Source organism: Cetorhinus maximus, chromosome 27 (assembly GCF_964194155.1).
Source record: "Cetorhinus maximus chromosome 27, sCetMax3.hap1.1, whole genome shotgun sequence".
Lineage (NCBI taxonomy): Eukaryota > Metazoa > Chordata > Chondrichthyes > Lamniformes > Cetorhinidae > Cetorhinus > Cetorhinus maximus.
In genome coordinates this window covers 23,196,600-23,211,092 of record NC_135905.1, presented here as the reverse complement: position 1 = coordinate 23,211,092, position 14,493 = coordinate 23,196,600, and the positions used below count along the sequence as shown (strand labels likewise).

Sequence of the window (14,493 nt, the reverse complement as noted above, 5' to 3'; positions counted from 1 at the left end):
ATACCTGCTCTGTCTTTGGGTTGGCCAGTGTCAGGCGATTGCTCTTAATCCCAACTCAGTTGGAATCTGCTGGATGTCCCCACTTAAAGCATGAGGAACAGCTGTATGACCTCATCAAGTGTCTATGCACTTGGTTCCCATTCGAGCTTTGCTGTGCAAATTCTGATGTAACTATTAAAGCAAAGCACAGATAAACCAATGATATAAACCTTCCATCGTACCCTAGCAATAAATTACATATTTAATAGTGAAACATTTACGTTGTTTCACCTCTTTGGGTACATAGTACTGTTGCTTTGGAAGAGCAATTACAAAGAAACCTGATGAGACAAAGCATCACAACTACCCACAATGCTGAGCCTGAGTGAACGTTTCGAAACTGGGTCAAGCTTCTACATTGCCAGGCTGTTTGAAATGTAGACGATGCTCAATTCAAAAGTGAATAGATCAGAAGATACTCCCCCTTTAAACTCTAATCATTCAAGTTACTCTTCAAACACGGACATGTTTTCCTCATTTTGCTTACGTGTTAAGCTGTTAAGCTGCTGAAGTGAGGAGGAGCACTCTGCTCTCTCCCTTTACCTATCTCTCAATTTTTACAGTGCAGAAGGAGGCCATTCAGCCCATCGTGTCTGCACCAGCTCTCCAAATGAGCAGTTTACTTTGTGTCATTCTCCTCCCTTCTCCCTGTACATTCTTCCTTTTCAGATAACAGTCTAATTCCCTTTTGAATGCCTTGATTGAACCTGCCTCCACCAATCTCTCAGCCTGTGCACTCCAGATCTTAACCACTCTCTCTATTTTTTTAAAAAAAGTTTTTTCTCATGTCGCTTTTGGTCTTTTTTAACCAATAACTTCAAATCTGTGCGCACTCGCTCTCGAACGTTTCGTGAGTGGGAACAGTTTCTCCCTACCTAATCTTTCCAGACCCTCATGATTTTGAATGTCGCTATCAAAACTCCTCTCAGCCACCTTTTCTCCAAGGAAAAAAGTCCAAGCTTCTCCAACCCATCCTCATAACTGAAGTTCCTGATCCCTGGAACCATTCTCGTGAATATTTTCTGCATTCTCTCCAATGCCTTCACATCCTCCTCAAAGCGCGATGCCTGGAATTGGATGCAATACTCCAACTGAGGCTGAACTAATGTCTTATACTAATTCAACGTAACCTCCTTGCTCTTGTACTCCATACCCTATTAATAAATCCCAGGATACTGTATGCTTTATTAACCACTCGGCCTGTTCTGCCACCTTCAGTGACTTATGCACACATTCACCCAGGTCCCTCTGCCCCTGCACCCACTTTAGAGTTGTACCCTTTGTGTTGTCTCTCCATGTTCGTCCTACCAAAATTAATCACTTCACATTTTTCTGAATTGAACTTCATCTGTCACCTGTCTGCCCATTCCACCAACTTGTCTACACCCTTTTGAAGTTCTACACCATCCTCCTCACATTTCACAATGTTTCCAAGCTTCATGTCATCCACAAATTTTGAAATCGTGCCCTGTACACCAAGTCTAGGTCATTAATATATGTATATCAGGAAGAGCAAAGGTCCCAACACAGACCCCTGGAGAACTCCACTACAAACCACCTCCTTGGGGATGGGCAATAAATGCTGGCCTTGCCAGCAATACTCATATTAATTAATAAAGAAAAAGTCAGAAAAACATCCATTAGCCACCACTTTATTTCCTGTCACTCAGCCAATTCCATATCGATGTTGCTACTATCCCTTTTATTCCATGAGCGTTAACTTTGCTCACAAGTCTGTTGTATGGCACTGTATCAGATGCCTTTTGGAAGTTCATATGCACACACCAACAGCATTGCCCTCATCAACCCTCTCTCTTACCTCTTCAAAAAACTCCAACTTGGTTAAACACAATTTTCCCTTCAGAAATCCATGCTGGTTTTCTTTAATTAACCTGTATTTGTCCATGTGACTATTAATTTTGTCCTGAATTATTGTTTCTAGAAGCTTCTTCACCACCAAAGTTAAACTGACTGGCCTGTAATTGCTGAGCTTATCTTTGAACAAAGGTGTAATGTTTGCAGTTCTCCCGTCCTTTGGCACAACTCCTGAGTCTAAGGAAGACTGAAAAATTATGGCCAATGCCTCTGCAATTTCCACTCTCACACCCCTCAATATACTTGGATGCATCTCATCTGGTCCAGGTGCCCTATTAAGTACAGACAGTCTATCCAATACCACCTCATCAATTTTGAACCCTTCTAGTGTCTGAATTACCTCCTCGTTCACCATGGCCTTGGTAGCATCTTCTTCCTTGGTAAAGACAGATGCAAAGTGTTAATTTAATACCTCAGCTATGCCCTCTGTCTCCATATGTAAATCTTGTTATGATCCCAGCCGATGTTACTACTGGACAAGTCTGAACCCAGCTTGAGAGGTCCTAACTTTTATTTTTTGTTTAGAAACGTAGAGAGCGGCTACTGAACAGAGTCACAGGAGTCAACTGACGAACTTTTAACAAAATAATAAAACATTTATTAAACAAGAAAAGATTAACCACATTACATTACTCCTTCACCCACAACTATACCTTTACAGATACATAGAGATTTGTAAGGTTAACACAAGTTTAAAAGTTATCTTATACTCTAATGTTCACAATACTCCATGTGAACAAGCGACCTGTGATCAGACCCACCACACTCTGAAACCAAGTGACAGATGCCACCCAGCAGATGCTATGGATCTCTCCTCAACTCCCCCCAGACGCTTGTCACACCGTCAGCCAACCAGTCTCACTAAGCCCCATCTTTCACGCGAGGGTGTCCAATTTCTACTCTCCAAGAACTTGCTTTGGAATCTTCTCTCAAACTGACACTTTCTCATGGATTCCCTCCAGGGTTTCGAACTCCACTCCTGATGTTCCATTCCCCTAGATTGCCATGTGCATACAAGCTTCCTTCCACGCACTCTCCCTTACCGACTCAGCTGACAACAATAGACCACTGCTTCACATGCCCATAGCAAAGAGTTACAGATCTTCAGCCGTCTCTTTGGATCTTCCGACTTCTCACAAACCTATATCGTTATGAATCTGCTTCCTGCAGCTTTCATCTCTCTAAGTTTGAAGCTTGTAGTCTTTCTCTGCTCCTCACCCTAAACTTAACGGGACCTTTTCCATGTTCCTGTCCTTCCTTTGACTAGGTCTTCTTGGGACTTTCTCCTGTTCCACTCCCTTGAATTTAGGGGACTTTCTTCTTTAGTTTGGAACCTGCTATCTGTCCCTTTTCATGTCCTGCCTGTCCTGGCACCTCCTTCCAACTGTACTCAGACCACTGCATATGTGCATCTGATTAGAAATGCAGCTATACAAACAGCTGTAGAGCTGCTGTCTTCACTCAAAAATGAAATTAGATCCCGGGTTTCACCTTTTAACCCACAAATAGAAAAAATATGTAAATTAAACTTAAAGATATACCTTATTCCTAACCACCAAATACGGATAAAATTTACTTAAACTATCTGTCTTAATCTCCTTTGTGGGCCTACTCTTCCTCTTATCACCCTTTTACTATTTGGGATTCCCTTCTGTGTTAGCTGCCAGTCTTTTTCCATACTCCTTTGCTTCTCTCATTTGCTTTTTCACCTCCCCTCTGAACCTTGTATATTAGCTGGGTTCTCCATTGCATTATCCACCTGACATCTGTCATAAGCTTACTTTTTCCTCCTTCATCTTCATTTCTATCTCTTCTGTCATCCAGGGAGCTCTGGATTTGTTTGCCCTACCTTTACCTTTCAAGGGAATACATGTTGGTGGTGATACTGGCCAAAGGAGGTGCTGATGGTGACATTAAGAGGAGAAAGCAGGATGAGCAAGTGACAGATGGCCCTAGTGGGGGTGGGGTGGAGGGAGGGGAGGGTGTGGGAGAAAAGATCAAAATAGGCTAAAAGGTGGGGATAAAACAATTAATGGAAATAAGTTTTAAAAATAATAATAGAAATAGGTTAGGAAAAAATATGTTTATATAAAAATTAAAAAATAAATATTTGAAAAAAGGGTGAGGATGAAGGAGAGAGTTCATGATCTGAAGTTGTTGAACTCAGTGTTAAGTCCGGAAGGCTGTAAAGTGCCTAATCGGAAGATGAAGTGCTGTTTTGAGTTGATCTTCACTGGACCATTGCAGCAGGCCAAGGATGGACATGTGGGCATGAGAGCAGGGTGGAGTGTTGAAATGGCAAGCGATTGGAAGGTCTGGGTCATGCTTGCGGACAGACCGAAGGTGTTCCGCAAAGCGGTCACCCAGTCTGTGTTTGGTCTCTTCAATGTAGAGGAGACCACATTGGGAGCAGCGAATGCAGTAGACCAAATTGAGGGAAGTGCAAGTGAAATGCTGCTTCACTTGAAAGGAGCGTTTAGGCCCTTGAAAGGTGAGGAGGAGGAAAGTAAAAGGACAGGTGTCGCACCTTCTGCGATTGCATGGAAAGGTGCCGTGGGAGAGGGTTGAGGTGTAGGGGATGATGGAGGAGTGGACCAGGGTGCCCCGGAATGGAACAGTCCCTATGGAATGCTGACGGGAGGGGTGAAGGGAAGATGTGTTTGGTGGCGGCATCATGCTGCAGTTGGTGGAAATGGCGGAGGATGATTCTTTGAAAGCGGAGGCAGGTGGGGTGAAAAGTGAGGTCAAGGGGGACCTTATCATGGTTCTGGGAGGGAGCGGAAGGTGCGAGGGCAGAGGCGCAGGAGATGGGTCAGACACGGTTGAGGGCCCTGTCAACCACTGTGGGTAGGAAACCTCGGTTAAGGAGGAAGGAAGACATGTCAGAAGCACTGTTTAGGAAAGTGGCATCATTGGAACAGATGCGACGGAGGCGAAGGAGCTGAGCGAATGGGATGGAGTCCTTACAGGAAGCAGGGTGTGAGGAGGTACAGTCGAGGTAGCTGTGGGAGTCGGAGGGCTTGTAATAGATATTGGTGGACAGTCTATCACCAGAAATTGAGACAGAGAGGTCAAGGAAGGGGAGGGAAGTGTCAGTGATGGACCAGTTGAAAATGATGGAGGGGTGGAAATTGAAAGTAAAGTTAATAATTTTTTCCAGGTCCAGACGAGAGCATGAAGTGGCACCGAAACAATCATCGATGTACTGGAGAAAGAGTTGTGGGAGGGGGCCTGAGTAGGACTGGAACAAGGAATGTTCCACATACCCCATAAAGAGACAGGCATAACTGGGGCCCATGAGGGTATCCATAGCCACACCTTTTATTTGGAGGAAGTGAGGTGAGATTAAGGAGAAATTGTTCAGTGAGAGAACAAGTTCAGCCAGGCGGAGGAGAGTAGTGGTGGATGGGGATTGTTCAGGCCTCTGTTCGAGGAAGAAGCGGAGAGCTTCTGTTCGAGGAAGAAGCAGATGGAGGTGTAGAGGGATCGGATGCCCATGGTGAAGAGGCGGCGGTTGGGGCCAGGGAACTAGAAATTGTTGATATGATGTAGGGCATCAAAGGAATCTTGACTCCGTTCTCTCTCCCATTGTCCAGTCTCTTCCCACTGACATCCGCAATTCCTCTGATGGCCTACATTATATCAACAATTTCCAGTTCCCTGGCCCTAACCGTCTCTTTATGGGGAATGTGGAACATTCCTTGTTCCATTCCTACTCAGGCCCCTTCCCACAACTCTTTCTCCGGTACATCGATGATTGTTTCGGTGCCACTTCATGCTCTCGTCTGGACCTAGAAAAATTTATTAATTTTGCTTCCAATTTCCATCCCTCCATCACTTTCACATGGCCCATCACTGACACTTCCTTTCCCTTTCTTGACCTCTCTGTCTCAATTTCTGGTGATAGACTGTTCACCAATATTCATTACAAGCCTACCAACTCCCAGAGCTACCTCGACTACAACTCCTCACACCCTGCTTCCTGTAAGGACTCCATCCCATTTTCTCAGTTCCTTCGCCTCCGTCGCATCTGTTCCAATGATGCCACTTTCCTAAACAGTGCTTCTGACATATCTTTCTTCCTTCCTTAACCGAGGTTTCCTACCCACAGTGGTTGACAGGGCCCTCAACCGTGTCTGACCCATCTCCTGCGCCTCTGCCCTTGCTCCTTCCGCTCCCTTTATTTCCCCTCTCCTTACCGTCCAAGGCCCCAAACACTCCTTTCAGGTGAAGCAGCATTTCACTTGCACTTCCCTCAATTTAGTCTACTGCATTCGCTGCTCCCGATGCGGTCTCCTCTACATTGGAGAGACCAAACGCAGGCTGGGTGACCGCTTTGCGGAACACCTTCGGTCTGTCCGCAAGCATGACCCAGACCTCCCTGTCGCTTGCCATTGCAACTCACCACCCTACTGTCATGCCCACATGTCCGTCCTTGGCCTGCTGCATTGTTCCAGTGAAGCTCAACGCAAACTGGAGGAACAAGCACCTCATCTTCCGATTAGGCACCTTACAGCCCTCCGGACTTAACATTGAACTCATCAACTTCAGATCATGAACTCTCTCCTCCGTCCTCACCCCTTTTTGATTCCCTTTTTAAAATTTATTTCCATTCATTGTTTTATCCCCACCTTTTAGCCTATTTTGATCTTTTCTCCCACACCATCCCCTCCTCTCCACTCCACCCCCACTAGGACCATCTGTCACTTGCTTGTCCTGCTTTCTACTCTTAATGTCACCATTAGCACCTCCTTTAGCCAGTATCACCACCATCAACACCCCTTTGACCTTTTGTTTATGACATCTTTTGCAATCTCTCCTTTGCCTCCACCTATCACTGGCCCTCTATCCAGCTTCACCTGTCCCACCCCCTTTAAACAGTGTATATTTCACCACATTTCTACTTCTCTTTAGTTCTGAAGAAAAGTAATCTGGACTCAAAACGTTAACTCTGTCTTTCTGTCCACAGATGCTGTCAGACCTGCTGAGTTTTTCCACCAATTTTTGTTTTTGTTTAGGAACTCTTGCACCTTCTTTCTTCCTTCACTAGCCAAACAGATTCTGCCCTTGAACCCTCTGGGACATCCTCTTTCTCCAGCACTGCAATGTTCTCCTTAATCAATACTGCCACCCCTCCTTTTCTCTCTTTCCTATCTTCCCTGAACACCTTGCTTCCAGGTATATTTAACACCCAGCCCTGCCCTTCCTTGAGCCAGGTCTCTGTTATAGCCACAACATCACATTTCCACACAGCAATCTGTGTTTGTAACTCACCAATCTCATTTACTGTACTCTGTGCATTCACAAACATATACTGTAACCCTGATGTGGACTTTATAACTTTCCCCTGTACTGACACCACCTATTAATTACTATTCCCTATTTTAGTGCTGCCTATCTCTCCCAGTATTCTGTGCATCTTGGCATTCCTCTCTGATATTATTTCCTGGTTCCCACACCCCTGCCAAGTTAGTTTAAACTAGTGTCACTGTTGCTGTTTCAATGTAGCAAAGGTCAGGCGCAGTGTTAACCTAATTTGGCCAAAATTAAGGCAACTCCCCTAATCAAAACAAGTTCAAAAATATTTAAGCAAAATAATGTGGATGCTAGAAATCTGAAATGAAAGCAGAAAATGCTGGAAAAACACAGCAGGCCTGGCAGCATCTGTTGAGAGAGAAGAGTTAACGTTTCAAGTCTGTATGACTCTCCTTCCTCATACAGACAAGATGAATAGTGTCTATATCAGTCACCAGCTCATTACATGACTCTGGGAGAATATGGATGCTGAAATTCTCTTGGACTCTGTTTTGTATGTCTGTTTATATTAAAGTAACACCTGCCCCTCAAGTCATACAGGGTAAACACTTGCTCACTGAAGTTCCACTCATTAGCTTCAGTGGTGGATCAGTTACTGTACAGATTATTTAGATGTAGAACCACCTCTATTGTACTTGTCAAAGACTTCAGTGTTTTGCACGCAATTACTGTTATGCAGTAAATATAGCAGCTGGTTTGTGCACAGCAAGCTCCCACAAACAGCTATGAGCGGAATATGTTATTGAGAGAGAAATGTGTGAGCTGAGATTGTGTTGAAATTTGGCAGTGGGGCTTGAACCACTCAGCCAAGCTGAGAGCAGTAGCTTTTCAAAGCTGCTCAAGAGGGGTTAGTGGTGATGTAAATTTGAAGGGCATTTAAAATTGACAGAGTTTCACTCAGCTTTGTGTTGTGCTGTCGATCGTGTTTTTAACCTTTTAAAGGTTTCTTTTTCATTGTTTTCGCTATAATTAGCTGAATGTGCTGATAGCCTTGCTGTGAAATATGCGGCTGAGTTCCTGGGTGTTTAATTCCGTTGGTGAGGTGAGAGTGACTGCCCTGGACATCAAAGCAGCATTTGACCGAGTGCGGCATCAAAGGGCCTGAGTAAAACTGGACTCAATGGGGGGAAACTCTCCACTGGTTGGAGTCATACCTAGCACAAAGGGAGATGGTTGTGGTTGTTGGGGGTCAATCATCTCAGTTCCAGGACATCACTGCAGGAGTTCCTTAGGGTAGTGCCCTCGGCACAACTATCTTCAGCTGCTTCATCAGTGACCTTCCTTCCATCATAAGGTCAGAAGTGGGGATGTTCGCTGATGATTGCACAATGTTCAGCACCATTCGCAACTCCTCAGATACTGAAGCAGCTCATGTCCAAATGCAGCAAGACCTGGACAATATCCAGGCTTGGGCTGACAAGTGGCAAGTAACATTCACGCCACACAAATGCCAGGCAATGACCACCTCCAACAAGAGAGAACCTAACCATCACCCCATGACATTCAATAGCATTACCATCACTGAATACCCCACTATCAGCATACTGGGGGTTACCATTGGCCAGAAACTGAAGTGGACTAGCCATATAAATACTGTGGCTACAAGAGCAGGTAAGAGGCTAGGAATCCTGCAGTGAGTAATTCACCCCCTGACTCCCCAAGCCTGTCCAACAGCTACAAGGCAGAAGTCAGGAGTGTGATGGAATACTCTCCATTTGCTTGGATGAGTGCAGCTCCCATAACACTCAAGAAGCTCGACACCATCCAGGACAAAGCAGCCCGCTTGATTGACACCACATCCACAAACATTCACTCCCACCACCACCAGTGTGCAGTAGCAGCAGTGTGTACCATCTAGAATATGCACTGCAGGAACTCACCAAGGCTCCTTCGTACCTTCCAAACCCACAACTGCTACCATCTAGAAGGACAATGGCAGCAGATAGATGGAAACACCACCACCTGGAAGTTCCCCTCCAAGCCACTCACCATCCTGACTTGGAAATATATCTCCATTCCTTCACTGTCGCTAGGTCAAAATCTTGGAACTCCCTTCCTAACAGCACCGTGGGTGTACCTACACCACATGGACTGCAGCAGTTCAAGAATGCAGCACACCACCACCTTCTCAAGGGCAACTAGGGATGGGCAATAAATGCTGGCCCAGCCAGTGACACCCACACCCCATGAATGAATTAAAAAAAACATTGCATCATTACCTGGAAAGTCAGTGTCTTTCCAGTTAGAAAAATTGTGGAGTGTGGGGAGCAGCAGAGGGTGAGGGCTTTGGGGCCAGAGGGGTTCTGTGGTGGGTAAGGCTACTGAAACCATCATAAACTGTGAATCTACATGGCTGTTTAACACCTGCAGAGCTGAGATATTTGTACAAATTGTTACGTGACGTGTGATATGAAAAATGTGGGAGTGCAACTTCTCACTCAGTGTGAGCTGCGCACACTGGGGAACAGCCTTTCTATTCTCCCATGTGTATATGCTAATAATACTGAACTTTATATAGCAGGAAAGTTGCTATTGCCCCAGCTTCTGTTTCCTCAGCCGACTGTTACGTTTGCCCTGCCCCCTTGTGGTAGCTCTAGTACTGCAAGACCATTCTCTACAATGTAGGTTGAGGCCTAGTTTCAGCATGGGACCTGCTTTAGTCCTAATCCTGCTTTAGCACGTAGCTTGTTGTTTAACTAGTTTTACCGCTGCTGTCTTCCCAAAAGTATTGAGTGGTTGCCAAGAAAGGTTGAGTTACAGTTGTGTGGTTTTTTTTTTGTTTGTCAATCTGTCTGGAGTGTTCTGTTGAAAATTTGAGTGATCATTTTCAGGGCAGTTGGCTGGTAGGAATTAATCTGACAATCATCAGACTGATCTGGATTATCAGAGATTCCATCATCAAATGGGATGCTTCAGTAAATGTATTCGGCTTCCTGTACATCCAAAACTCTAAAGTGAAGTCGAGAATTATATTAAGTTAGAAGTAATGGAAAAACTTGGACAACAGGCCCATTAGAATTCAAGCGGAAGAGACAATATTGACGTTTAAAGTGTGACCTGTGACATACTAATATGGCTTTCACCTGAAACATCAACTTACCCCATATCACTTTACAGATTTGGGCAGGCTTTCAGTGCATTTCCAGCATTTGTGTTGGGGGGGAGTTCACCTTGTGTTGATCTGTGACTATCTAAATCAAGGCGATAGTGGCCCACTACACCAGGGGTCAGCAGGGACAGGGGTAAGGGAGCAGGAAATCAGGGACACTTTGTTAACCACTGTCTAGCAACATGAAATGGGCTGGAAGGGGGTGATGAGGAGAAAATCAAACCCTATTTTTGGCCCCAAGTCACCTGCCAACGTTCCCTGTTATCTATTTTACAGACTCAAAAAGGAATCATAATCTCCATGAGGGCAGGGTAAAGGGGAAGGAGTCAGACTGACAGGGGAAAGCAGAGAAGAGACAGTATGTTGTTTGCTGTGGACTGGATGTGTGGCTGTGGATTGCCGTCATGTCTACAGTTGGTGGGCTGTGTCGTTGTGGAGAATCTGATCATCTTAAAATTGTTGTATGTAATTTGGTTTTGGTGCCTTCAGTGTGATTTCCAGACCTGAGTATTGAGGTGTACTTTCTCTTTTGGACAGACTGGACACTTGGCCATGGAAACTTTGCTTTCACTCACATCCAAACGCGCTGGGGACTGGTTTAAGGAGGAACTCAGACTCCTCGGAGGATTGGATCACATAGTGGATAAAGGTACGTATGCAGTTGGAGCAGATACTCTTGGTTTTAGATGGATTGACCCCAACACGCACAATTTTTATTTATGTAGCGCCTTTAATATAATGAAATGTCCCCATCCCAAGACACTTCACTGGGGCATTATAAAACAAAGTATGACGCCAAGTCTCACAAGATATTAGGTCAGATGGCCAAACACTTGGTCAAAGACGTTGGTTTGGAGGATCATAAAGAAGGAATGTGAGGTAGAGGGGCAGGTAAATGTAGGGAAGGAATTCCAGAGCTTAGGCCCCAGTCAGTTGAAGGCATGTCCAATGGTGAAGCGATTAAAATCGGCGATGCTCGAGACCAGAATTAGATGAGCACACAGACCTTGGAGGGTTGTGGGGTTGGAGGAGATTTGAAAACAAGGATGAAAATTTTAAAATCAAGACGCTGCTCGAATGGGAACTGATGTAAGTCAGCGAGCACAGAGGGTGATAGATGAACAGGACTGGGTGTGAGTTAAAACACAGGCAACAGAGTTTTGGGTGACCTCCAGTTTTCGTAAAACACTTCGTAGTGTGTGATGTGGAAGACCAGTCAGGAGTGTGTTGCAGTAGTCAAACCAAGAGGTAACAAAGGCATGAGTGAGGGTTTCAGCAGCTGATGAGCTGAGGCATGCAGTGTTATAAAGGTGGAACTAGACTATCTTTATGGTGTTACGATTTATCTCCCATTACAGACTGCCCATCGTTACACATATTCCTGAAGCCACAGAATTCCCATAATGTGCTGGGCACAGCTATGTGCTGGATAATTAGATTAATTGGTTTTGAGCATTAGAAAATATTGCTTCACTTTTTTTGTCTGCGTCTCCGAACCATAGCCTTGATTTTCCTGATATTGTGGGACTCCAAGTTGGCTCCTGAGCAGTCTAGTGAAGCTGTGCAAAAGTCCATTGTGAGTGAGCACACAGCTTATCCATGATAATTTGGACAAAATTTGTGTTCTTGAATGTGGTTTCAAATTTCATATGAATTATTTGTATGTTAAATGTGCCTTGTTTTAAATTCTTGATGCCTGTGCATGGGTGCTTCAACTTGCTGAGTTTATCCATCCGGGTGGTTTTGGGTTCCAGTACCAGGATTTGCGTTGTCCCCTAGTGGAGACAGCAAGATCTGATTTTTGGACAGATTGTCACACACGTCGCTTTTGGAGTTGATCCCTTTCTTGTTGCTACTGGCTTATGCTTTAGTTGACCCAGGAGTGCCTGATGTGAGTCCTAACCAACTTCAATCTCTTTCTGCATCAACAGTAAAAGAATGCGTGGAGCAGTTGGGTGAGAATGAAGAGCAGGACAAACTGGTTGCATCGCTATGGGGTGCAGAGCGCTGTTTACGTGTGCTGGAGAGTGTAAGTGTTACAGAGATCAATAGTACAAATTTTAATTTGCTTCTTGGATGAGGGAGCCACATCTTCACGGCCTGACGAACGTGAAGGCAGGCGGGTGGAGGAGTCGCCTAGGGCCTTCTCAGTTTCTTGCGGTCATTCGTACAGGCTTGATTAGGCTGCATTCTGATATCATGGGACGACTAACAATATAAAGTTGGTTCTCAGCTTCTTGTCATGTGGTCTGCAGCAGTATGCAGCAACACTGCCCCAAACTCTGCTCCGGTTGCTGAGTAGAGTAAGCAGCTTTATTGAATCTCACATCTAAATGCAATATCCTTGCTCCAGGTCAGGCAAAGTTTACCCAATATCCACACCTGTCTTGGCTAAATAACATTGTGCTGAACCTTTATGGGTAGAAGGTGTCCTGGTCCTTAGGAGCCAGGGCACCTGACGACTAAGCCTGATGCTTCTTCATAGCACCAGCAGCAACTGAACCCAGTACTGGGGGCAGGGTAAAACCTATGGGTTGTGTAGGAAAACTTCTAAATGCTTAGGATCAAATTTGGCGGGCTGCATGCCCAATTTAAGAGGAGCAGCGTTCATTTTGTGGGAAATTGTAGCAGTTGATTGCTGTCCCAGCATTCCATTCTGCATCTTCTTGTCGAGTGGTCCTTGGTTTAAAAGTTGAATCCTGAGCTTGAATACTGATCATGTGCTTAATGGAGCCCTTGCCAATATTACAAGGTCCCTTCATCTTCCTTCCACTCCAAGTTTGAATGTGCACTGGAGAAAATTAACTGCCTGGCTTAATTTATTTATTTTCATCAGGTTACAGTTCACAATCCAGAAAACCAGGGCTACCTTATAGCGTACAAAGACTCCCAGCTCATCATCTCTTCTGCCAGGTAAGTAACTTTGTGTGTTTTGGCAGAAGGGTATCATTACGACACAAGTTTGTATGGGTACTTACAGGGGCATGTCATGGAAATAAGGACAAATTGTGACTTTTTTTGGAGAGAACAGATTTACTTTTGATTTTTGCATTTATTGTGACATTTACTGCTATGGTAGTTTTTGGACAATCATCAATGGGACAGCAAGAGAGATTGGCAAGCAAAAATACTTGATACAAGACAAAAAGATGTGCTCGTTGTTAATATGTGGTGTGGATGGCCATGTAAACATGAATTCCTGAATCTGCACACAGCAGGCATCTCATATCTGTGAGTTAACATCCCACCCCAGCCTAGCTACTAATCCCTTGATTCATTATACATCAGTGAGGCTTTACCTCTTTGTTCAGCCATGTACTTTTCAACCCCAAATCACAATCTTAGAACACAAAAGGAGACCACTCAGCCCACTGTGCCAGTGCCAGCTCTTTGAAAGAGCTATTCAATTTGTCCTATTTCCCTGCCCTTTCCCCTTAGTCCTGTAATTTTTTTTTCCCTTCAAGTATTTATCCAGTTCTCATTTGAAAGTTATTCTTGAATCTGCTTCTAACATCCTTTCAGGCAGTGCGTTCCAGATAATCATAACTCGCTGTGGTTTTTTAAAAAATTTCGTCAATACGTCTTGTGCTTGTGCCAATTACCTTAAATCTGCGCTGTCTGTTCACTGAGCCTTCTTCCCTTTGGAATAGCTTCTTAATTACTATATCAAACCCTTCATTATTTTGAACACCTCAATCAAATCTCCTCTTAACCTTCTCTAAGAACAATCTCAGCTCCTTTGGTCTCTCCAGAGAACTTGACCCCTCATCTCTGGTGCCATTCTAGTGAACCTTTTCTGCTATCTGAGACCTTGACATCCTTAAGTGTGGTGCCCATGACTGATCATTATTCTCTCTCTGAGGCCTACCCAGTCTTTTATGAATGTTTAACGTAACTTTGCTTTTATGCTTCTATTTATAAAACCAAAAAAAAGGGAGGGGGTGAAATTGCACTTTTCATGACAACTGGGTGTCTTGAGGTGTTTCCATTACAGTTACTGTTATAGGAAGTGTGGCAACCAATTTGTGCACAGCAAGCTCCCGTAAACAGCAATGTGGTAATGACCGGGTAATCTGTTTTTCTAATGTTGATTGAAGGCTAAATATTGGTCAGGAGTTAACTCCTCTGTCCTTCAAAATAGTGCCATGGGATTC

At 44.5% G+C, this 14,493-nt stretch overlaps 1 protein-coding gene across 1 annotated transcript in view; it reads left to right on the top strand.

Moving 5' to 3' along the window:
- The window catches only part of LOC144668638 (wings apart-like protein homolog), a 140,497-nt gene that overhangs the window by 97,448 nt on the left and 28,556 nt on the right, over positions 1-14,493 (top strand). The window contains exons 9-11 of the mRNA XM_078530881.1: positions 10,877-10,988; positions 12,271-12,368; positions 13,176-13,252. Coding sequence (XP_078387007.1) covers positions 10,877-10,988; positions 12,271-12,368; positions 13,176-13,252 — 287 coding nt within the window. The remainder of the gene's footprint in view (positions 1-10,876; positions 10,989-12,270; positions 12,369-13,175; positions 13,253-14,493) is intronic.